The sequence below is a fragment of the Chelmon rostratus genome, chromosome 4 (genome assembly GCF_017976325.1).
Source record: "Chelmon rostratus isolate fCheRos1 chromosome 4, fCheRos1.pri, whole genome shotgun sequence".
NCBI classification, from domain to species: Eukaryota; Metazoa; Chordata; class Actinopteri; order Chaetodontiformes; family Chaetodontidae; genus Chelmon; species Chelmon rostratus.
The window spans coordinates 24,003,074-24,029,071 of NC_055661.1; the positions used below are offsets into that span (position 1 = coordinate 24,003,074).

General features: G+C 41.1%; 2 protein-coding genes across 4 annotated transcripts in view; one reads left to right on the plus strand and one right to left on the minus strand.

The window, feature by feature from the left end:
* Positions 1–490: 490 nt before the first annotated feature.
* Positions 491–5,892, minus strand: tmed5 (transmembrane p24 trafficking protein 5). Its single transcript, XM_041935468.1, has 4 exons — positions 5,597–5,892; positions 4,758–4,855; positions 4,493–4,673; positions 491–3,064 (listed from the first exon to the last, which is right to left on the minus strand). Exons 1-4 carry the CDS (start codon positions 5,783–5,785, stop codon positions 2,846–2,848), a joined length of 687 nt encoding a protein of 228 aa, XP_041791402.1. The 5' UTR covers positions 5,786–5,892; the 3' UTR covers positions 491–2,845.
* A 1,118-nt stretch (positions 5,893–7,010) lies between these two features.
* suco (SUN domain containing ossification factor) overlaps positions 7,011–25,998 on the plus strand; it is a 40,668-nt gene continuing 21,680 nt past the window's right edge. For all 3 annotated transcript variants that reach the window (XM_041934861.1, XM_041934862.1, XM_041934863.1), the window contains exons 1-2: positions 7,011–7,261; positions 24,795–24,915. In XM_041934861.1, coding sequence (XP_041790795.1) covers positions 7,209–7,261; positions 24,795–24,915 — 174 coding nt within the window. In that variant the 5' untranslated portion in view covers positions 7,011–7,208. The remainder of the gene's footprint in view (positions 7,262–24,794; positions 24,916–25,998) is intronic.

Consider the following 25,998-nt stretch of genomic DNA (forward strand, 5'->3'; position numbering starts at 1 on the left):
TTACCAGTCCACATACAGTGGTAGCCTTTTTGTCATCTTATGCTTAGGTGTCTCTTACATATAACCTCGTTGACTCTGGTTCCATATGGAACTGTGTCTTAACAAAGACAGTGCTTCAAGAAGGACTGGATCAGCCACACAGTGTCCGATAGGCCAGTAAGTGTCACGAGTCCAACTGTAATACTGTGAGGATGAGTGATGATGATGACCAATACCACTTCCTGTTTTCCCAGTTCTCCTTAGCTGCGTTCACTGTACTTAACAGGAGTCTCAATTCTGCACTAAAGGAGTGTTTAATCATCAGATCTGTGCTGCTGCATGCTTGAAGAGGCCCTAGCTTTCCTACAGGTGTCTACATAGCTGTTTTATACACCCTCTCCAAACAGAGTAACATAATTCAGGTTGTTTACAAAAAACAACCCCCCCCCCCATTTTTTTTTTGCTCAATAGGAACACAACAAAACACAGAGGTCAGAAAAAATTAGGGTTGTTTAATTTATACACATTTACAACTACAGAACATTAGTTGAATAAATATCTTATAACATCACTTCCCCTCTTCCCCCACTGCTCCATCAGGGTAGTAAAAACTCTTTTTCAAAGACAGTGTCGCTCCTCACTCAGAAACTTTATAGTCAGAATGAGTAGGATTTGTCAGTTGCAGTTTGTAAACACAACACAACCCTGTGCTGTTATTGGCTGGGGGGCCACACACCCACTGCCCAAAGGTGGATGTCCGGAACCCCTCCGAACACAGTAAAGTAAGAAAATACAGGCGGCGGGCAGGGTCTCCGTCACACACTTCTAGCGGGTCATACGTGATGATTGAGAGGGATTATTTTTGCATGAATTGATACATTGTTTTATAGGAAAATCCTACATTTTCACCCTTTAACGATCTCCAACTCAGTTACTTTGAAATACCTTTAAAATATTTATAATCCTTTATTTTTATAGAACTTTGAAGTACTTTAAAATATATCAAACTGGTTTTAACTGCAAGTTCATATTACTCATCCATCACTGACAAGACAGAATCTCAACATACGGTACGTTAATTAAACTTTGGACACAAAGGGACATCAGGTAGGCAGAGGAATTAAGGATGGAGACAAGCACGTAAACTGAGACAGTGGATGGCCGTTTCTTACAACCATCCCGATTGTTACTGCAGGGACCCACAACACATAAAAACATACTGTATGGCAAAACTGTATCATTTTAAAACAAACAAAGCAGACCCCTTAAAGTTTTGTTTTACAGCACTTCCAACATAAGGCTGTTAGATTCTGAAGGCATGAATTCACTGAATGATCTTTATCTTACAGCAGAGGGCAAATTCAGACAACACGGAGCTTCCTGTTCGTGTAGTGAGCGACCAAGTAATAAGTAATAATAATAAAAGCAGTTCTCTTGGCAACCATAGTCATGAGCCATGGCAGTGTCTTAATACTATACAAGCAACCAGTGAGTCAAAAACCTCCTGAGCAGCACTCCTTCACTCACCTATCAGGGCAAGTAGTGGGCCCCCGATAATCCTAAAACAAACAAACAAAAAAAAAAACTTTGGGGCCCATAATGTCAAATTATGCTCTCAGAGGATGAAGACAAAACATAAGTTGTTCTGTGGCACCAGAGGCAGTGCAATGATCAGACTTTAGATTGTAATGATGGCTAATAAAGTATGAATATCAGACCAAATACACAGATGGGAGCATTTAAGAAGACTGCTGACATATAAGGCAACGAATGGCTCGTGCATATTAAACTGAACAGTGCACCCATGTAGTAGTGGTAATGACCTTCCAGGTGTCGGTACGACAGGAATAGACTTCTGTCACCACAGAGACAGGTGGGCTCAACATCTTCACGCAGTAGGTGGCTGTAAGCAGACACTCACCCGCCCGCCAGCAGCCGTGAGACAGAGCTGGCTGACATTTAGGCTACAGGCCCACAAGTCATGGCAGAGGGGAGTAGGGTAGCAGTCATTAAGTGATTGGGAGATGGCCTGTTTCCTATTCTCAGACTCCACCCTCCTCTTGGTGCCAAAGAGCAGCAGTAGCAGCATGGCCCAAGAAAAACACCTAACTTTTTAGTATTGGCATGAGAGGGAGAACTGAATTTCTATGAATAACATAAAAGTCCAAGGCAAGGGGAGAAATATTCAAAGGCCTCACAAGCTGGCACAAGGCTGGCGGCTAAATACAAACCACTAAGGCATCTCAGTAACACACAAAGGAGGGGAAGATTTTTGTGGGCAAGGACCTCTGACAGACTGGTTGCACTTCCCACTCCTGTTTGGCAGAAGTAAATTCTTCAGACACCATACCATTTCTTCATCTAGCTTAGCTCAAATAAAAACATGTCCAAAGGAAAGTGGACTTTTTTGCAATGGGCGGCTGGCCTGGTACCTTTAGGCTCAGTTAGAAAAATAGTCACATCATAAACGTGCTGGTTATGTCACTTTCTGTGGAGGCTTACACCAGCTAAGGAGGACAAGAAAACAAAATACAAGTTTTAAAGAGAGACAAAGATTTTTTTTTTAAACTGTAGCAAAGAGACTGAGTTTGCAAAGTAGAGAGGCTGACAGTTATAAGTTCCTGTTCCAAACTGGGGACTCCTGATGTCCCACAAACTCCAGTGGACTGAAGAGGAAACCAGTGCTGACTTGTTTTTAAAAATGTCAAAATGTCTGTCTGTTTGCATATGTGTGCGTGCAGATGTGTATGTGTAGATGACACCATGTGTTAAAAGTCACAACCCAGGAGATCTGGTGAAAAAAAAATCCTGAAGGTATCTGTGGACAAATCCGTTCTCTTTGTGCGTCCCTCCATTTGGGGTAGTGTTATGTATGAATTTTCCTTTTATCTTCAAACAGCGAGCGGACGAGGTAAACCTGAACCGCCGACACCAACATCATAACAATGAGATTTACCACAGACCAAAAGTTCACCCTGTCAAAGTTACTTTCCTGCAGGTTTCTGTCGCGAGCCTCGAACGCCCGCAGTACTGTCTGGATCTGCACACTTTTTCCTAGGCGACCCTTCACGTTGTTGATGGTGTCCTGAAGGAGACGAGAGACACAGGTCAGATTGACAGAGTTTGAGAAAACAATAGTTATACGAACTTTAAGCTACATTGATCCTTTTGACACTAAACTATGTGCACAAAATTACAAACCGGCGAGATCAAATTCTGATTTAGATCTCTAGGGGCAGTTTTGAGTCTGCAAACAAAGCAGCTCAATCAAGTGAGTTCCTTCTTCCATGAGAGAACAACTTCCTACACAGCTGGAAGATACATTTCCGCCTTTAAGTGAGGCATATGTGACTTCTGGCACAAATTAAGGCCGTTTCTGGTGGCGAGGCAGTGCAGGCCACCGTGGTGCAAGCTGAAGCAATTGGCTGCCCTCAGCCAATAGGTAAGAGTTCATGACATTGTCTATTCTTGTGACACTCTCCTTTGTCTGTATTAGGGTTTTTCCATGGACCCAGATCGGTCCATGCGAGTCACAGCATGGAATAGCTGCAAAGAGCTATGACGCCGTTGTCCAACAGAACCGACCACCTCCCCTTAGCTGTGTCCTTAGCGGCTAAACTTGTGCGTACCTGCGTTGGCGACTGGAGGAAAAGCTCTTTACAGTCTCTCCATGTTCAGCTCACAGTATTTTTGTAGCTTCTACATACATACACATATGACCCTTACTGTACAGTTTACCGATGGCCAGATAGGAGCCATATTAAGTCACTGCTGATACAAATTTCCTGCTTTTTCTGCTTCACATTCAAGGCTTTTCAGTGGTGAATCAGCAGGATGTTTTCATTATAAAAAAGGTATAGGAGATTAAATGTGTTTGTCACAAAGTTAGTGGAACTGCACTAGTAGTGCTATTCTTCAAGAAAGATAGGTCTAATCAACCAGACTCTGCTCTTGCTGGTGAGCAGATCATTTTTAAATTATACCAGGGAGGAATAGTACAAAACAGAGGCAGCCACTGTGAATTGACAAGTGGTGGAGGTAACAGGCTCTTACTGTGGTTTGTGACTAGCAAACCTCCATCATGTCATCAAGGTAAACTAATTGACCCTGCTTTGCTTTGGAAAAAACACCATGCAAGCATGGTTTGGCTGCATGGCATGGCTCTGTGCCACCACCTACCCTTCTACGGAAAAACGCTTCATGTGGTGGATCACATGCTACATTACTGGCAGCCCGCTGGGTCACTTTGAACCCCCCATGTCATCCTGTGAGCATAGGTGGCACAGTGACAATATCTCAAAGGAGACAAGAGACAGGCAAAGTCTGAAACACTCTGAAAATAAAACAAGTACACTTTCAATAAGATTTAGCTCCTCACTAGTTCCGTTCATGCTCAAAAGTTCCCACAGAAACAAAGCTATTATACAAGAACTCTGGAATGTGTTGCATGCAAATTTCATCTTTTCTGAATAACAAAAAGCTGTGGTCCATCTCAGACTGGTGGCATTCTCACCATAAGGTCTTCCAACTTCATGTCCAACATGTCTGTTCCATGGACATACTCCTTCCAGTCGTCTGGATCTTCATCTGCGTCCATGTTGTCCAGGATCAACTCAAAGAAGATGACCTTCTCGGAGACGGCACTGAACGTGTTGTCAAAGCAGAACATGTAGTCTCCGTCGTCAGTTTCGACACTGGAGGGAAAGCAGAGGCAGTAAGAGCTTAAAGGTGTGTCTGTGTCGGTAAGGTATGTCCTCCAGATCACCTACGTAACCTACGTGTGCACTCCGTCTGACTTGCGGTAGTCACTGAACAGCACTTTGCCTGAAGGAGAGGAGATGAAGAAGTCTACATCGAGACCTGCACCATCTAATACCTGTGGACAGTTGAGGACAGTCAGACATGAGAAATGAAAGGGGGGCAGAGAAAATATTAGAAAATGGAGAGATATTAAAACAATATTGCAAGTTTGTTTTTGCAGGTATTTTCTCCAGAGACTGTAGCAGACTTTGTTCTGTTCTGTTCTCTCTCTTATTTCGTGCATAAAATGTTAGGAGAGGTAGTTTCTCCTCGCAAGGTCTCCCTCATTCTCGACTGTGATAAGCCTGGTCACATTGTCCTTCATGGTAGACACAACAACGGACATATTACATGCTTAAGATGTCTCCGACAGGCAATAACAACTACGAAACTCTCTGATTTCTCCCATCTTATAGACACACCAGAAAGTACACCTGTAGATGCACAGACACCCGGCATAACAGGTTCTCAACAACATGACAAACGAGACGTGGGCCACATAACCCGCTGCTAATTTGTATAGATATAGATCATTTGATTTACACAGCAATTTATCAGTGTGCTTTGTTTGTGGTTTGCATGGACGTTATCTGTAAATTAGAACCACAACATAAAGAAGACGTGAACAGTAACAATACAAGAAATTATCAACAGGTTTGACAAGTGTAATGTTAATGTTGTGTAAATGTTGACTGTCGTTTAACGTAGGCGTTATCATTGATTTGGCACACTGCAGATAGAGATATCTAGTTTGGGTTTGCTTGGCTAACGTTACAATTTCATTCAAGATTATCCCAGTCATGAGAGTATTTATGACCTGATATTCAATCTCCAGAGAGGCATCTTTCTTCATGGTCTGGTAGAAACATTCCTTGCGACCGGCGGGCAGAGTGAATGTGAAGTCGCTGTCCAAAGACTGGGAGAAGGCAGCCAGCACCACAAACCTCTCCGAGACGAGAGCGGCGAACACGGAGAGGACACACAAAAGTACCCGGGCTGCCTCCATAGCCAAGCCTGCGCGCTTAAAAGTCCCAAAAGAGCCCAAATGGTGTTACAGTAGCTAGCTACTGTACTAGTGAGTAAGCGACGCGATGGCTAACAGTGTTCGCTCAAACTTCACTTCTGTTGAAATGTTCTTCAGAGGCTGTCGACAGTTCAGGACCTCGCCGGTTTAAAACAACGCCACATTTTTATTTATTGCTTCAAACAATGTCGAATAAATTCGCTATTCTATTTTAATTATCTCTAATGTAGATATTTTTTGTATCGTATTATATATATCGTAGTCGACATATATTAAATAAGATAAAAAAAGTAAAGGCACACTTTTAGGGCTCTTCTCGGATTGCATTCTGGGATATGTAGTTGTTTTGTTCCACTGGCGTGAACAGAGGGAACCATAGAGTGCATTAAAAAAAATAAATCTTAATTTTAAAAACAAAAGAGTAATTGACTAATACAAGTTATAGACTTAAAGAAGGAAGACATAGTTGACAATGCATACATATATAAAGACGTGTTTTTGGGACAATATGGGGCAATGGGGCAATATTTGTATATTCTTCAGACTCAACAGATTTTAAATATATTATTATCATAGCAATATTACATCAAAATTAGGGGCAGTTTAATCACACTTTGATTTCAATGACCACTGGAATCACTACACCAAGTTCCTGCCCTATTAAATGAAACCAGATGAAATCACAGAATTTATGATACAGATAGACTAAAAAAGCCGCATTACGCATTAATATTTAATAACGATTGTCTGTTTTTGAAATATGTTTTCAGTTTTTTTTAACATATTTGTATTCTTTATGAAGGTGTTTTACGACAAAAGACAAAAGTACACCGTGTCCACACTCCCTCAACCACTCACCACCCATCTCATCAAGTGATCTGCCATTACACATAGTTGCCTTTACAAACACAGGTGTCAACATTAGTCATTTATAGTGAAATGTTTGACATCAGACCATTGTGCAATTACTTTAAAATATTGCGTACTTTAGTGATTTGCTGATTAAGAAAATAGGTGACGCGTCCCGCTCCACCATCGCCAAATACCCGTCAAGTCAGGGGGCGGGTATTACCAATACCGGTGTTGCCACGTGTCCTATGATTGGTCAACAAATCCAGTGGTCGGATTTAATTGGTCAGACGTGAGCAGGGGTTGAACTTACCGAGAGTCAGCTACCCGTCATCAGCAGTGGTTGCTAAAGCTGAAAAAGAAGTGGACAGGCTGTCCGCACAATGACAATTAGCACACCTCCAGTGTAGGTTTTAGGCACAGAAGACAGTCGTTTGTTCATTTGTTATTAACACAGGCTCTCAGCCAACAAAAAGCTTGCCTTCGGTGTATTGTGTAGCCGTGAGAGATCAGAAAAAACCCAAAGAGCGAGGATGTTGGTCCCCGCGGGAAGATAATGAAGAGGCTGCGCGTTTTGTTGGTGTGCCTCATTGTAGCTCTCCTGTGCTGGTAAGCGTTGCCCGTTCCATTCACGTTATTAATGACATGTTAAATAGCTATGGTAACAATAGGTGTAATGATGAGTTAGATTGTCAGTCACGTTGATTTGCTTAATGTCTTCTGCCGCATAATATTCGTCAGTCATCAATGTTCAGTCATGAGTCCACCTACACAGCTAACATTATCAGCTAACTGTTAACGTAACGTTACAGTGTGGTGTGATGTTTAATTGATCTGTAACCCAAAAGACGAGCTTGGCCATGGCTTTGCCTGTTGGAGACATACATTGTTGATAAAGTTTGTTGTTTCAATGGTTTTAGTGATTGAGTTGGTTCGCTAGCCAGCTGTTGAATAGCAGCATAGCTAGCTAACCTAAACTATTGGCTATGATAGCAAACCAGATGGCTGGTTATTTTAATCTTGACCAAGAAATACAGAAAGTGACAGTGACAAGCTGTGTGTCTTCTCTCTTCAAGATTTATGTTGTGTGATTTTCTCTACCTGTAACGTGGAGCTTCTATTAATCAGTATATCACCATTCCTTTCTTTATCAGTTAATCGAATTATCTATCTCGAAAGTACCCAAAATCATATGAAATAAAGAAAATCAAATATTTCTCTACATTTTGGCAAAAATGTTGGCATTGTTATCTTAATTCATAAATCACTAAAATACTAAGAAGTAGGGGTCAAAAAGTAACTGTCCATTAACCAACTGTATACACATCACAGTACACTGCAAACCTCTGAAGTGCTGGAGTTTACAGTCTGTGTGAAGTTGGAAATGCAGTGTGAAAGTATAACTGAAACATCGATGTACTCGTACGGATGTAACAGATCTGTTATTGTATTCAACAATGTTTACAAGTTGCACTATAAAGCATGGTGTGTGTACTTCCCCTCCAAAGTAAATGCATCTGATATCTGATAGATTAATTTGTTTAATCTCAGAGACATGGTGCAGGTAACGATACGCAGGGTTTGTGAAATGGGATTAGCAGGCCAGATAACATGTCTTTATCCAGGTTGGTGACTCAGGAGCAGCAAAGCATTTGGTGTGTGTTTCTTTGTGAGACTGAATCAATTTACTCAAAGTAGTTGATTAAAGAAAATAAATCCAAGACACTTTGGGTGGATTATTAGTCACTTCTTTGATTATAATGTTTACATCAAATGATACCCTGATACCTGTGTTGCCAGTATGGAGCCAAGAGTTGTAACACATAGTATAATGATCAAATTCATTTAATTGATACTAGAGGTCTTTAATCATTTTAGTCTAAAATGTGCAGTTTTTTTCACTTCTCTGTGTTTCCTCCTAGTATTAAAGGAGATTTGATTGCTCGTGTTTTATTGAGCATAACAAGCGTGAGGCTTATGTAATTCCCTCATCAATAAGTAAAACTGTTTCCAGTACACAATCTGGTGAAGAACCTTCTAGTGCTCTTGCTCTGCAAAAGACATGCAGACTGTTATAAAATAGGTCTTTATATTTGGTCAAACAGAAAAGAAAAATTCCAGTCTCAGTCATGATAAATCCACATATCATCTCTGTTTGTAACCCTTGTCCCTTTTTTTCTGAAGAATGATCACATTCTCACAGATAAGATTATTTCAGAATAGTTCAGGTGTTGCTCAGATAAGATTTTGTTAGTACTTTTTCATCTTTATAGCAGGGATACAGACCGATGGATCAACATGTTCATAGTTAGCCATCTAAAATTAAGAAAGGCCCAAGAAAATATTGAGTTATTGATTTAATTCAAGAACGATTGCAGCCTTGCAATTCAGGTGTTTGCTTGCTTAAAACCTTGGTGCACTTTTTCACTTTCCCACAAACTAACTAATGACCATGCAACCACAAGCAAAGACCTCATCACTAATGCAAGCTCTTCTTAGTGTGCTGTTGTCGGCCTCTCACTCCTCCATGCCAACTCTCACACGTCCCACTGGGAACAGAGGAATAGGGAATGCAGCTCTTGCAGTAATCCAAAGGTTTCCAAGGCAGCAGTAATTTTAAGCAGAAAGGGGCTCTGTATTAGAAGGCTGGTGGCAGAAGACTGTCATCTTGATTCACCTGCTGTTATTGTAAAGCCCTGTGCTGCTTGAAATGCTCAGCGCTAATGTTTCCGGTTCAGATACCTTTTTTTTTTGTTATGGGAAGTCTCTGTACATTGCGTTTAGACTGCTGTATCATCACAGCAAGACATCTCTATGCTGCAGTGCTCAGTAAAGCACAGCAGAGTGTATTTTGTTTGGGTCTTGCTGCCCCTTCACTCACTTCGTCAACAGCAGGGATCTTACAGTATGCTAGCTCAGGCTGTCGACATCAGCATCGCTGGAAAAGTTTGCATGTAAACTTGAGAGTGTTTTGCGTGACGGTGCCTATTTCCAGCCAGGTTGATTGTCCGTAATGATAGTTTACCACGCACATAATTTCTCCCCATTTAGATTTTGACTTTAGTGCTTAGTTGTCGTCTGAGTGCGGTGTGTCAGCTCTCCTCAGTGACCGAACTCTCATTACAGGTTACGAACCGATAGATGCTGATAGATGTTGTTGGACTTTCTCTCAAAGGGCTAGCATCTCTCTGCTAATTATATTCCGTAAAACTTGTGGAGAGCCAAAATAAACAATTGGCTCATAGCGTTTGTACAGGAACATGTACAAGAGAAATTGTTGATAGGTTTGTCATCATCTCATTTCGTCCCTGTGTCATAGGCTTATTAGTTTCACAGCCTTTTGAAGATTATTGTTATGTAATGTGATTAGCGCTCGAGAGATAATTCTGCAGTCAATTGACCAACTGGGGATTTTATATTCTATTAGCGTACAGACACTCTCCAGTCATCCATAGCATAACAAAACTGGCAAAGCATTATGATTCTCTGAGCATATGCAGATAAAATAAAGTTGTTCACCCAGTGCTGTTGAATCTGCTGACTCACCTGATTATTGCATACTTTAATGCTTGTGCTGTTGATTTGTCTTTTATGTAATTAAATGCCTTTGATTGCTTTAGAGTACTTTCCTTCTGTTAATTATACCTAAGGAGGTGTTTTAATGTTTGTGCTCTATGTTTTGACACCAGACCAGTAAGAGGACACCACAGGGCTCTGCTTGTCCAACCTGTTTTCTCTCCTATATCATATATAGGGTGAGATGGTCTATATAAACTTTCACTTGCTCTCTATTGCCAGATGAGTTTCACAACTCAGTACTTTAGCAGTCTTGTGTGTGAACCTGTGCTTTCCAGCACAAATATCATAAATATCCTTGCTATAACCCCCCCAAAACAAAGTTCATAGTCATTTAGCACTTGATTAAATATAGCATCAGGTAAATTCCCCTTCACCACACACACACTATGAAGTGTTGATGTTGATAAGTAAAGGCTTAAAAATATTTCTTGACTGTGCTCCCCTGTCTGAATGGTCTCCTCTGTAACTTGCTCAAATGCAACATGAGCCTTTTTATGCAAAGAAGGAAGCCTAGAGGACCCCCTTGTTAAAAGAACTATGCGTTCTGCCCACATTGTAAAAGTTCCCTTTTTGAGGCAGTGTGTTGCATAAGTAGATCCTCCTTGTGCTGCCCATGTGCATCAGCGGCCTGGGTCCCTGTTGTCACTGATAGCACCGCTTGTATTTCCCAAAAGTAGACCCTCACCAGCACCTGTACAGGGCACTGAGAGTAAATGACGGAGAAACAGAGGAGGCTCTGTGTGTGTTTTTGGCTATCCCAGCCACAAGAGGGGAGGGGGGGGGGGCGGAACTCGAAGGTAAAATGGAAGGTAACAAAGCAAGCCTTGGGCCACAACATTGTTGCTTGCTTTCGTCTCTTCCTGAATCTCATCGCCTCCTGGCTATTCATTTTGTCCAGCATCCCTTGTTGTAACTTTAATGGTCTTGTAATACTGTATGGCTGCTGTGATTTACATGGTGTGTGTCCATACACGTGTTCATTTTTTCGGTCCTCTTAGCTCTGCTCTGTGCTGGTGTTGTCCTGCTGGGTGTGTGGGCTGTGTGAGTGCAGTTGTTGCAGTGTTGTTAGTAAGGGGTTATCTGGTTGTCGGTTGTCTGGCTGGTTTTCTCATCCTATCTTGACGAACTTTCCGAGCAAAGATGCATATCTCAACCCTCAAATGAATGATATCTAAGCTACTCTTTTTTTTCTTTCTTTTTTTAAATGTAAGCATTTAAAGCATTGATGAACCTACAGTAAAGGACATGGGTGTGTTTCTAAAGCAAAACAAAAAAACCCCTACAAGGTTATCTGTCAGAACAAACATGACATTTGATCTACATGTCAAAAAAACTACAGTATCACCTTCTTCAGCGAGCAAACCAGGCCCAGGCCTCTTGTTTGGAGACAGTTGTTTGTCTTTTGTCCAAGTTTAATCAAAGACTACCTGATAATGCTCTTGTTTCTGTCAGCATTTTCAGAATTCAATTTGAAAAACAGTTTAGGGCTGAAAAGCTCAGTCAATCAATCACTTAATCAACAGACAGTTGATGATTTGATCAATTGTCAAGTGAGAAGGCTGGTATCAGGCTTGCTTGTTTTATTATATATTATTTGTGATATAAAATTTTTCTAATTTCTTTCCTAAAAGTTTCTTTATGTTTTTTGATTGGCAGACAAAATATGGAATTTGAAGGAATCACTTTTTGTTTTAGGAACTAAAACAACATTTATTTTATAGTATCTATTGAATGGGTTGTATAAATCATTTAGATAGGATTACTTCACTCTGTCTGAGTGAGAGACTGGGTCTGGCTCAGTAAGTGAGAGTCCATCTCTCTGTTGTTGTTGTAACAGGCCAGAGTTTTAGCACTGCGGGCTGGCAGCTCTAGTTTTATGTGAGGAGACAGAGCTGGACTGGCACTCCAGAGCCCACTATTGTTCCTGCCCATTGGCCATGGAGACTGCTGAACACATTGAGCTCTCTAGCCTCCTGGCCTTCCTGTCTCCCAGCTGCATGGCTGTCTGTATATTAAAGGAATGGTTCAGGTACTTCTCAATAATCAGTGTATTACCTATATTAGATGGCAGTCAGCATGCTCCATTTAGTGAAGTAGAAGGTGCTGGCACAGAAGCTAAGCAATGTATTCCTGTTGTAATCACTCATTATTAATTTGTATTTGTCGTCTCTTCCACAAACTGCTGAAAGTACAACCCGTTTTCATGTATGTGTAGGAATACGGAAGTTCTACGGTTGAGAAAATACCAATAATAATAATAATACTAATACCAAAGGAAAGGGCTGCCTGACAGCAAGGTAAAATGCTGAAATTATTCAAAATTTAGCGTACACTTAAACTGTTTTAGGTGGGCCTTTTTTCAGGTGCTGTCTACAGCAACACATTGCTCTGCTTCTGTGCTGGTGCTGCTCTCTGCTTGTCCAAACTAGGGAGGTGCCGACTGCCGTCTACTGTAGGTAGTTCACTGAAAATTGATGAGCACTTCAAACAACACCACTTCAAAAAGCCCGAACTATCCCTTTAATGGTTTATGCTGGCACTTGTTGTAATATGAGTAATATGAGCAAGTCAGAGTGAACCGACACCTGAGGTAGTGTTAGGTGAAATGGGCACACCAAGGTATCTGAGGTGAGCGCTTAACAGGTTGGGTGATTTATTTAAAAAAAAAAAAAAAAAAAAACTGTGTGGCAAACAGATTTGATTGGTTGAGAGAAAATTGAATACAGCATATTGAATAAAGTCTGAATGAAGACAGTTGGAGAACAGTAGAAAACAGAGGCACTTGGCTTCCCTCCATTAGGTCAGGGGTTTTTTTTTGCCTTTCGATTAAAACAAAAAGCAGATGTAACAAAGGATTGAGTGTTGTCTGTCTGTCAGCTTTGCGTCCAGCTTGTCTTTCACTTCCTTTACTCAGAAAAGAATTCAGTAAGCTCATTGGAAGTGTGCTGTTTTTGTTAACCTTGCACATCAACATATTTTGTACTGTGAAGTGTGTGTCATAAACTTGCATTGCCTTCTGAAATGCTTGTCAATAAAAAGAGCGTGGCGTGAAATGTTCGAAAGCCTGCACTTTTCTGCGGTGAGCCCCTTAACTACCATTTTTCTAAAGGCTCAATTATGACACTCTTTGCTTTATTTTCTGGCAGCAGGAACGTCTTTGCAGGATCTTGTTGCTCACATAATATTTTTCTGGGAATACTGTGGGTTGGCCTGCAGTGAGAGTTGAATGCAGGCCAGTGGCCTGAGGCTCTGTCAGTGGGCAGAATGAAAATACCACTGTTAACTGTGTTAGTGAACAGTATACTGAGGGTGGAGACTGTTAGGCCTTAAAGGTGGAGACTTGGGTCAGAACACTAACGTAATGCAATGTTATTGCATGTGTTTAGCTGTGTGAGAAGATGGTATGGCAAGGCAAGAGAGTTGATGTATTTGTTGATTTCACAGCTGAGCCTTTAGGTTAACTTTTTTTTTGTTTGTCTTTTTGCGGTTATACAATACTGTGCAAGTTTACCAGTTTTTTAATTGTATGCTATGAGCCTAAATTAGGCATGAAGTTGTTGTTATGCATCTCAAGACGGTTTTGATAGCTGGATACTGTTTATACTCTGTTTTTCTTTTGTTTGTTTTGTTTTTTCATTTATCATTAAATCAGGGGTTGCTTTGCTTTTTCCTGCCCTCCCAGAGAAAGGCACTATTTTTCCCCTCCTGAAAATGCTATCGTTTCTTCTCTTCCCCTCCCCCTCTCTGGCTCTGCTCGTTACTGTTTACCTTTTGCAGCTACTGACGGGCTGTGCTTGTACCGTGTGTGGTGGTCTATTCCTCTCTTTGTCTTTGTTGATGCTTTAGTCTTGTATGCTAAAAGTGTGTAACATGTGTGCCATGTAGCTGTCTGGGCTTGGGCAATGTATAGAGCAATGCCTGTCCGTCACTGACACACAGGGCCACAAAAGAACATTGTGTACTAAAGCTAGTACAGGCGCTTTCATATGATGACATACCCATGCTATCAGATCTACTTACCTCAAGCCACTGGCTGAGTGCAAAATCCCATCATCTTATTTCAGAAGCCAAAATAATAAGATCTGTAATGGACATCAGGATCAAAGAGACCCTTCATCTAGAGTAGGCTTGTTGTTTCAGATGTGCTACATATGTCGTTCCCACTGTATATTGTCTTGTTGAAAACGTATCACAGTATTCATGTCAGTTTCCAGTGTCTTCTTTTTAAAAACATGCCGTTTCCTCGCTCATTATGAGGCTGCTGTTTGCATCGGCGTATGTTTGGTTAATGCAAATGTTTGACCGTGCTGCAGCAGATTGGTACACTGTGTACCGAGGTGAATGTTTGATGAATTTTTGTTCTCCTGCTGTGCCTGCTGATGCACACGCACTAAGAATGCATGTGTATTGTTGTATCCACACCCACCCATGCAAACCCACACTGGCCGAGTGGCTTTTCCTATCAGATTACATTATATCACATGGCTGCGTCCTTCAGTCCCATTGTCCTGTGCCGATGCTCCTGATGTCACATTCCCAAGCCTCTTTGATCCCTGTCTGACTGGGGCAACTGCAATGCTTCACAGATTCACTGTTGCCGTCATACTGTGACTGCGGGGCTTTTGTCTGACTCGGCATTAGAGAATGTGTTTAATTTGACTCCTGATAAATGTAATGTTATGCAGGCAGTAACTTATATAAATATGAAATATAAACTGAATGAATTATCCCTGAAAATCATGCTGTTGTTGTAACAGAACTCAGTATCTGTTAGATTTAGTTTGAGGTCTTTCATATCTATACGATGATAATATTTGTATAGCTAGGTGCACTAAAAACTCCAAACACCTGCTCCAGTAATTTATTTTGATTCATTTTTTTTTAGTCAAATGTTTCGAAATTAAAATGTACTGTGAATTTTCTCAAATTGTTATATATGTTGCTGAGATCAATTGATTTTGGTCTTTTAGTCAAGTAACATAGGCATTTGAACTGCAAATCCTTAATGCAGTAAATTTAAACACAATGCTCTCAGTGCTCTCCGAAGTCTTCACTCATTTTATCATGAAACAGAAACACTACACGCTGGCATGCCAACAGTTGTAGAGGGAACGCAAATATATTTGCTCCAAAAAATGATCAAGCACAACACTTCTTTGGCTTAGGCTTGTTTGCATTTGCAAGACAGTCAGGGTGTCTGTGCCCAGAGCCTCTCTGCCACTTCTCATTTAACAGTATAGATCATATGCATGTACCTGACTTGGTGCTATTGTTGTGTTAATAGAGGTTTAAATTATATTATCTGAACTGTTTTAAATAAGTTATTTAGTGGCCAACACACAGTTTTCTAGCTGTTAAGTTTTGTCTCTGGATCAAAATGTCTTAAATGTCAGTGGGCTGCAGGCATGTTAAGTGAACATAACCCAACAGGAGGAGCAGTCTTTCTTCCGCCATGTGACTTGGCCTACTTGGTGCTACAGGTTTGCTTGCAAATAGAGGTGTGTCTGTTCATTCACTCTACATCCAAGAGAAAGGCTCCTGTGTAAATTTTTGAAGGATTTATGTGCGTCACACAGCCACTGTAGTCAAAGAAAGATCCTTTTAGACCAGAAAGTCAAACAGGCTTTACAAATAGCCTAAACCAGTGTGGATTATATGAGTATTAGGCCTGCCATTATATAAGAAGTCAAGTGTTTGATCAAATTGGGATCATCTGACTTTAAGAAGAAACAGGATGAAGTGAAGTCATTCTGCCAGGAACTCCTGGGCCTGTGCCACTGTGTTTACTAGCATGGCATCTTAACAAGAATGATAAGAAAGCCACTAATCAAGTTCGCTTTGAACACAATCATGACATCAGTTTGGAGGCACTTTGCTGTTCCATTGCATGAGTTTTATTAAACCAAGCTCATATAATAATCACCCAGTTTTATTTATGTATTCTGTTGATGTAGGTGTTGGATTTATGTTTTAACCTTGTATGCTGCTATCAGCAGTTATTTCAGACAGGCTCTGTGTTTGAAGTAAAGACAGTAAGACACATTATTTAAATAATACTAATGATTTAAATTAATATAAAGTATAATGATTTCTTTTAATATCTGATTGTAGATGTTTGTGCATATGCGTGCATTAAATTTTGAAAAATGCAGATTTAGTTTAATAATTTGCTACTTCAAACACCAAAGAATCTTGGTACACGTCAACTTTTAAAAACTTGCTGATCACAACAGATCTGGATCAACTGGTTTCTTCGATACTCATACCTCAAAATGGGTTTATTGAGTACGCATAAAAATTGCGATCATATCTAGCTTAGTAACTTTTTGGGTTTTTTTGCAGTGTGGGTGCAGTGATGTTGCATGCAACATACTAAAACACAGGTTCTAACCATTCAAATATACATTTTTGCACATTATATCCATATGAGAGAAAACCAATACAACAAGATACGTACGACTTGTATGTTATTTTAACATAAACATGTCTTTGAAAAGATCTGCATACATGCACATGTCCTATACCGTGTTGAATTATTTGCTTTTATCAGCTTCACTTAGATTTAATTTTCAGTGAAAATGATGTTGTGTGAGCAGAGTTTCCAGTTGGTGCTGGTCCATGTGGTCCATCTTGTCCTGCAAAATTTCAATGTCCCGGACATATGGGAGCCGTCAGCTACGAAACAGGCTTCAATGTAATCCCTACAGGGCATTTGCGCACCATCAATATACGTCCGCTTAAAGTATTCAAAGTGTCTGACAACATTATGGAAAGGATCCCTACAGAGAGTGACCTTTTTATTAAAGAGTAAGATCTGTTTTGTTTAACCAGAAACAGTTGTATCGCTCTCGCCAAAGCAAAGTAGCTTTATCATCATAAAACACACTTCATTCAAACAGGACAGAAGCAAAAAAATAACGCACCAAAACATTCTTGAGTCATCTCTCTGCCGTTCCAACAATCAACAGTTACTTTGGATTTGCACAAACAAACTCTTAATTCACTGAATCGGGTCCGGTATCAAATCGATTTGAAAATTTTTACATCGGCCTAGATGCTTTGACTCCAAAGCCTGAAAGTCTGACAAAGAAAAGCATTCATTTTAGAGTTTTGGACCAGTTAGGACTGACTTCTTGCTCTGCTGTGCTCAATACAGATCCAGATTGTGGTGACAGGAACAGGCCTGGGCTCATAATTCTCTATATGGACTATGCCTCTCTCCCTCCTATATGGCACACGGCATTAGAGCACTTAAGGAAATGCACCCGCCACTCCAACCTCATTCACCACTTACAGTGCATTTGATCACTTCCTACAGAAGAAGATTAGCAAATAGAGCAGCAATGCTAAGCTCTGGGGCTAATGTATCTGCTGCAGGTACACATATGCATACATTTCCTCACATCTTTCCCTTGACCCCACTGACTCTCAAACCTAAGCTGAGTTATTGATTTGTTAGCATTCTAAGTGAACAGCTACAGAGCATTAAACTGTGCCCAAGCATAGTAAAGATGCACTGACCGCTTGATTGCTGGTAAATCATTGGCTGGTTAAAAAAGGATAAATGGGTTATTGTTGATTAGCCTGTATCAATCTCTTCTGCCCAGACCCAAGACCAGAATAGTTTCAGTAAATGGACAGGGAAAGTGGTCAGATGGACAAAAAGTATGAGCCAAATGCGCAGCGGTCAGCAGAACATCAGATTGCAGTGCAGATTTATTTCTGAATCTGTGTTTCCTATTTTGTATTTTGGATGTCAAAGCCTTCGCGGCTCCAAAGAAAAACTTCTCTGGCTTTACATTGGAAGAGGGATGTAGGGAAACCACAGAGCAATTTCTCCATGTGTGCAAGAATTCAAGATAGGATATGTTTGGAAAGGGGGAAAATTTGTGCTTAATTATCAGGCAATAAACATAACTTATTGTTACCAGTCACTAGGAAGGCCTATGGGTGCCTGAAATGTACTGTACTGTGTGTGTGTGTGCATGTGTGTCCATGTGTGCGTGTGAGAGAGTTACAGTGCTATTCACCAGTTCAGCCACTGTATCCTGGCTGCCCCAAGGATGCACCAGTGGGGAGGATTATGGAGGATCAGCAGGCTTTAGAACAAACTGCTGCTCTACATTATTCCATGCTTCAATGTGGAGAGAAATTAGAACGCACACACGAACCTGCACACACAAACACGTTCAGCCTTCTAAGGCTGAGCTTTTAGGCTCTGCCCCCTTTTCCTCAAACAGTGACGCCATGTTTTGTCTGCCTGGCAGATGCACTGGCCTACTTTTACTGGCAAGCCCTGGCGCATCTCCCTGCCCCACAATCCACCTCTGCCCACGTGGATCCTGGATTCTCTCTTTTTCTCCCCATCTTCCTCTCTGTTTTTTCTATCAGCTGCGTATGTGTAGGTAAACGAAGTGTTGAATTTGGATTCTCTGCCTGCTTGAAGGATTTATAGGAAACAGCTGGATTTAATTGGCCTTTTAGTGCGCGTGTGCGTGTGTTGGTGTGCGTGCGTGTGCGTTCTCCAAGCACATGAATCAGATCAGTTTATAGGGTAACTAACTTACCACATCATCACACTGTTCTCCATCAGCCTTTCCCGTATTATAAGATCATTTCACCACGCGTCAAGAATAATCTGAACACAGTCACAGAAAAACAAACTGTAAACATTCCTGTTAAATCATAAGGACATAACATAAGCCCAGTGACTTCAGTGCATCAACATTTGTGACTCCTTCCTCTTACACTTTTGTTTTTCTGTCTCACTGTGTTTTCTTACAACAGCTGACTGTGACGCAGTTTAAGTCATTTAAGACAATTAAGGAGGGTAGAGACTCAAGGTACATCACATGCTGTCAGTTAGTTAAAGGCTATATATGTGTGTGTGTCTGTGCGCGTGTGTGTGTGTGTGAGAGAGGGAGAGCCAGACAGTTTATGTAATAAGCAGCAACAAGCTGATTTCAGATCTAGGCCAGGAGAGGGTAATATACTTTGTGTGTTGCAGTGTCATGCTGTGACAAAGATGAGCTTGCATGAGAGGGCAGAGTGTCAAAGCTCTCTTGATCAAGAGTCAAAGGGAAGAATGTTGGAAGCAGTAAGACTATAGGACACAAGTTCACACATGTTGTCATGCTAGATGCCTCCGAAAACCTTTAGTCACCAGGCAGACATCCTGCCTGAGAAGAGGTCAGAGCTCCGTTTGCATGCCACACAGCTGGTGATAATGTTTGACTTGCTGCTGGCACATGAATCTGTCCTCAGCATGTTGTCTCTGCAGTTTTGTCTGCTCTGAGTCAACTCAGTTAGTTGGTACAGTACAGTAGAGTTGGTTCATACCACGTCTCCTGGATCTGAATGGTCCTAAAGCCAACAGGAAATATCAGGGGATTTGGCTGTTCGGAACTAGAATAGACAGTGTATCAGGACATGTAGCCAGTGTGTCTGTTTGCTTCTGCAAAGCTTGATTATATTATTATGCATAGGCAATATAATGGCTGGAAAAGTAGAAAGTTTTCAAAAGGCTATGGCTCAGGTTGTAGTTGTGTCCTCAAGCAAGACAGAGACTCCATCAGAGCTTGAGAGGAGCCGCTTTGTGCACTCTCATATTTCTGTAACAGGTGTCAAACAAGCTGATAACGTTCTCTTCAGCAATAATTTGAATATAACAAAACGACTGAGCTGTCTGGAGCCGGAGAGGAGCATAAAAGACGGGAAAAACTTCTTTAAAATCCCCAGGTGCTTCTGAAGTGGGACAGGAAATGGGGATAGAGAGAGAATGAGGAAGAGTGTATTTGCAGGCTGCTGACTCATTAGTCTTGCCTCAGGCTCTTCCTTCATTAGCTTGGCATTGACCCACTACTGGTATTTAATGTACATTGCACATTTCCACATGTTAGTCAGTGGTCTCTGTATTTCTCTCCATTTGTGGGTCAGACGTTTCCCCTCCCACTATTACATAACCATTTGAATGAAAAAGTAGGTCATATTATGCCCCAAATCCTCTCAGACCAGCCCCCTTTCACTTTCTCTTCTATCTTCTCCTTGTCTTTTTTCATTTTTAAGAGGAATTTTAACACTCTGGTCTTCTTGAGTCGGATCAGGGTGGCTGGTTGTCACTTGTTTTACAGTGCAGGGCATTTATGGTCTTGAATTGCGCCACATGTTTTAATATCTGTATTTGAATTCTTATTATTTGAATAGCACTCTGTTAGGCGGCAGGTTCTAGTTAAACATCGTTTCAATGAGTCACATTGCGGAAGTTGGTCAGATTTGCATCCGTCATCACGGACGTTTGTACAGAGCTGTTTACTCTGTGACGTGTTCACTTAAACTTGCAATGTGGAATGTAATCTGTTTGTCATGTGTATTTACACAAGTGTTGTTTTATCTGGGAGATTGAAGGCCTTTAAAAAAATGATAAGTTAAGTTTGTTAGCATGAACAGATCATTAAAGGTGGAAAGAGAAGGATTTTCCAAGGGACCAACTTTGGCTGTTGTGTTTACAAACTAAAACCAACAAATCCTACTCATTCTGCCTTTTAATGGAATAATTCCATCAGTCAGCATACATTTAAGATGAGATGATTCACGTTTTTGAGAATACAGTGAATTATATGTGCAGTTAAATGCAGCTAGCGGCTTCTCCAAGTAAAGCAATGAAAAGAAAAGAGGGCGTTGACAGGTAGCGTGTGATAATAGGAGATGATGTCTTCACTGCTGATGAAAAGCTATCTGTTATGACTCGGGCAGACGTGTTCATGGAGGAGGTAATGTCTTAAAGTTTTATTTAGGTTACATTCAGTCATGTTCGCCGACCTCCTTCCTCTCTCATCCAGGTATCATCATGGTGTTTTCCCATGTCGGCTTTGGAGGCATCCAAATGAAACGCAATGTTACCTTGAAAACTGAAATTAAAATTATAGATTTCTCTGGGTTTGAACAACATTTGGGATACTGTATACAAGAAACTATATAACAGAGATGTAGTCATTTTTAGACAAATGTGTTCTATTGTGTGCATAAGTGACTCAGTGTAAAGCTTAAAGCTGCTTATTCTAACTAGACAGTGAAACATCTTAGGTTTGTTTCAGAGAACATGCAACAATGAGACCTTGATATGAAATTCAGAACACTTCTGGAGAATTCGCAGTCCTAAGGCTTTGTGTCATCCAGTGCAAAGAGGCCTGTAGTGACATTCTGAAGTAAGTCAACAGTGAGTGAGTAAACAGATCATGCAAAAATTCAACTAGATCTGCACTAGAAGCACTTTCCTGTAATCATCTCACAGCTGCGAAGTTCTGACCAAACAAGGATGAATACTTTGATGCTGATGAAAAGCATTGATGCTTTGCACATTTTTGATATTGTGTGTTTAAAACAATGCAATCTCAAAATGATATAATGTGTGCTTAGGACGTTTTAGGATTTTTTTATTGACTGCATATACAATAATACTTCCTGTTACTCTCCCTTTTTCATCATTGACTTTGTGTGGTTTTTTTTTTGTTTGTTTTTTATCTCTCTACCACTGTATTTAAGTTCAAGCTCTTTCCCAACTGCTTTTTTATCTCTCTACTGTCTGCCCGTCTGCAGGTCAAGTCATGAATAATTTTTGAATAACTCATACAGACTGCACACATTTGAAGCACCATGAGCTACCGTACATACTGAGAGAGATTGGAAGGAAGCTAAGTGATGCATTCATTGCCAGGAATCAGATTTTTTTACTATTTACGATGCCTCCATGTTAGTGTTAGCTCTTCCTGTATTGCAGTGTCGTTCTCTACCTCACATCGTATGCTGTTATGATCTTTGAGTGTGTTGTTTAACTTCGTTTTTCCTGTTGGGGGCAAATAGTACATCTGTCTTGACTGAACACATACTTTGATGCTTTATAGATAAAGGGGACATGTTCATAGTTTTGACTCTAGAAAATATTTTTGCTATGATGTTGAGGAACAAAAATTCTAAATATACGCTTGACTTTAATCATTAGATTTGTTGTACAGGGATTATATGTTGTCACCATAATTTGCTGGCATTTCATTTTCACAGCAGTGTGTTACATAATTTTGTTCGTGTCATCCTCAGTAAGGATGTCTCCGTGCACATCCATGGATGTTTTACAGTCTGAGGGTGGGGGACCGAGGGGGCATGTGAAACGCAACACAGTTACATAGTTTAAAGCTATGGAAAGCTAAGTTTAGCCAGAGCCTATATTAGCTCGTGGTTCATATTTACCCCTTAGTATCTGTACACTGCTCGGCTCTTAGGTTTCCTTCACTGGCTTTGTGTCCCCTCATAGCCCTTTAGCTGAAAGCATATATTTTGAGCAGTTAGCATGTACAGTATAGGAATATGCATGAATTTCATCATGTCCAAAACATCAGTAAATGTCACGTCATGTTGGCAGAGTGAGCCATCTCTCTGAATTGAGGAGGGAGTGTTTCTGCTTAGACGTGACATTTTGCACCCATGTTCAACATTCAGGTGAAGATGAGTCAACCATAAAAAAGGCAGCGGTATCAATTTCGCCACCAAGCCTCAGTTTAATTCACTACAATATACCCAGCAGGAAAAACATGTTGTATTTTCAGTAATGTGTCAACACTCGTGTCCAAAAATTCTAATAAATTTGGTATTTGGTTTTCTTTCTGAGTTGTCGTTTGCTCATAAATCTGATAGGGCATATAGCTCAGCTTTCAAAAGATCCTCTTACAAATTAACTCTCAGCTGGATGTTCTTGTCGTCTTTAATCTCGTCATTCAATCACCTCAGATGTAATGAACAGAATCCAGATGGAGAGGCTCTCTGAGTGACGGGACACTGACTGGCACAGATGGTTGCCTCTATGTAATTGTGAGTATTTGTGCTCACTGCTCATCTCCCTCCTCCCGACAGCCAGGCTGACAGGGTGCTAACATGCCTGCCCATGTGTCCTGCTCTCTCCGAACGTTGATATTTGACTGCTCAAGGGTAACCGCTCCAGTTTCACATCACATGGTTGTTTCTATCAGAGCGTTGCGTCTTTGTGCCTTATTTCACGGATGCAATGTGCCGTCGTGCTCTTAGTTTTGCATTTGCATTTCCATAATGTACACATGCCTTCAGGATAAACAAACAGTGTATGTGTTGCATCTTTAAGCACATTGCCTAAAGATGCTACAGAGGTTTTTCATCTGCTTTGACAGTAATGTTGTGTGTATCGGTGTGTGTCTTTGTGCTTTTTATGTTGATGCCTTTCACTTTAACTCAATCTGCTGACTGACTCATTGAAGTTCATAGAAGTTGAGCACATATATAGTTAGTGAGTGAGGTGTGGAAAAACCCTGTTAGCATCATAGCAGAGAGGGAACATGTTTAGACACACCTCAGCTTCATTTTTCCCTTCCTCCACACTTAATTTCAACTCTGCTGATAAGGTAACCAACTGAGAACTAGCTGTCTGTCTCTTTTCTGTGTCCCTATCTTCTTCTGTTTTGTTTTCTTATCATTCTCTTGACCTGTCTGTCTTCTATTACTCCAGCTTGCTCCACCTTCGCATTCCAATGTATTTTGCACTCTCTGTCATCAGGACTATATGCTGTCCTGCACTGAAAACTTGCTCCTGTTTTTACAGTAGCCCCATTGCCTGGCAGAGATAATGTAGGTTAGTCTGTGTTCCAGGCTTCCGCTCTTCATGTCGGCCCTGTTGGCCTTGAGCACACTTCAGGTACAGAGCAGCTCTGTTTTGCTTCCGTTCTGAACTGCATGTTATGGGTAGCCTTGAAAGTAGTTGAGCATAATTGAGTGGACAAGAAAACAGCCGCTAGGTATGCAAAACACACAGAGGCTGAAATGAAACTTTCCACAGCTATAAAAGTTGCTCACATGCACACACATGTGAGTTGAAAGAAGACTGACTTTTATTGACACCTGAATGAGTTGCAGCAATAGCCCGGGCCCTGCTAAGCCTTATAAACCAAAATTAACAAGGAGGAGGGGTCAGAGAAGACTGATTCAAAGAACTGAGTTTGCCTTGAGCAGTTTACAAGAGTGCACAAATAACAATAGTGGAATTGTGTTTCACTGTTTATTTACACATGATTGTTCACTTTCTGCATTTGTCTTGTTGTCTGTCATATTTGTACTTTCTCTCCCTTGAGTTAATCTCTCTCCCTTTGTGCTTATTCTCATTGCACATTCAGCCTCCTGTGCTCTCCTAAACGCACAGTATTTTCATTGCCTGTGCCCAAACAGCTTGTGTCAGTTTTCCCTTCCAGGAAGTGCCTCAACTGTGGAGGATGTGATATAGTACAGTTTCAGCATTCTCTTAGTTCAAAGGCACCCATTGCTTACAGCATATTGTGCTGTTTTTAACCTCTTATCTATGTTTTTAACCCTTACTATGATGTGGAACTAGCTAAGTGATGCAGGGTGTTAATGATGATATATTTTCATCATGTTTTGCACCTACGTGTACAGTAACGGGCATTGATTACCCTACATGTTCCTCTTGTATGGTCATCACAATAAGCTTGCATTGTGCTGATATATTTTTTCCCCCCTGTTTGTGTTTCAGGTACCCCAGTCAACATGTGTATTGTTCAGAGCAGAGCTTGTCTGGTCCAGGTCAGTCTCCTGGGGACAACAACCCTGAAGGCCAGGAGCAGGAGCAGGAGCAGGACTCCACGCAACACAAGGTGCGATTAAGTTTGGCACCTTTACTTTGAAGAACACATACATTTGATAAATGATGTCAAATAAAAATCCAACTTCTTATGCATTTTTTAATTTTGATAATTAATTCCACACCTGGGTATGGGAATTATTGTATTCAGTGAGCATGAATCGGTCAAGAAGGAGATGCAGCACCTCACCTGCAACTGAGTAACTAGGGCCTGTTCCTGGAGCCAGGGGGGAGCTCACTGGCGAGTATCAGGTCGCCAGGCCTTGAACCATATGGCCTGGTCGCTGTGCCTTCGGTGCATACATTGCTGGTTCATCTTGTTGGCTGGCTGTGAGATGGCGAGCAGTATTATTAGACTCACTGCTAGTGGTGACGTGTATTTGTGCTGAGTTAGCGGAACACTAAGAGAACAGTGGTGGGAGTTGGTTTATGCACTTTTGTGGCCCACTAACCCCTGGTGAGAAGTCGGTGGCATGGAGAGAGGAGGAGGAGTAACTGTAAATAATTGTGTGAATGATCTGGGAGGTCCTGGATTGTTGAGGTGAGCCGGTCAATGGTGGAAGAAGAGAACGACATATCAGTCCTTTCACCATATCTGTCTAACATGAAGATTAGAGTAAAAAGTTACTTAGAAAACTGCCCGGTTACACGTTGTCAAGAACATAAGGTAGGTTTCTCTATATGAGTCATGTAAGTGGTTGTTAAACAGGTTTGGACAAGACCTGTGGGGTTAGAGTTCAGAGTCCACAATGTTTACCCAATTCTCCGCATGAGGTGCTGAATAATGTTTGAGACTAATCCATCTTAAGTCAACTAGAGTTTCCCTGAGGTGGACTGATGCTGGCTCAGAGCTGGGCCTGGATTAAATATTTGGTTCCCTCAGCAATTATGAATGGGCGCTCAGAGTTGTGTGTGTGCGCGTGCACATGTGCGCGTATTAGCATGAATGATGATTTGGGGAAGCGAGTGTGTTTTGGTATGCATGTGAAAGTACAGAAGAAGGGGAATCATTGTTTGTGGTCCAGCAACAAACAGACATGCCAGGGCAGTTCAACAGGCCTGGCAGTCTGTCACTGGCCTTTATAACACGGTCTTT

Coding starts and splice junctions, on each gene's coding strand:
- tmed5 (XM_041935468.1), bottom strand. CDS start 5,785: ATGGAGGCAGCCCGGGTACTTTTGTGTGTCCTCTCCGTGTTCGCCGCT. Junction 4,856..5,596: donor CTCTGGAGATTGAATATCAG/GTCATAAATACT, acceptor AACTGTCCACAG/GTATTAGATGGTGCAGGTCT. Junction 4,674..4,757: donor AAGTCAGACGGAGTGCACAC/GTAGGTTACGTA, acceptor CTTTCCCTCCAG/TGTCGAAACTGACGACGGAG.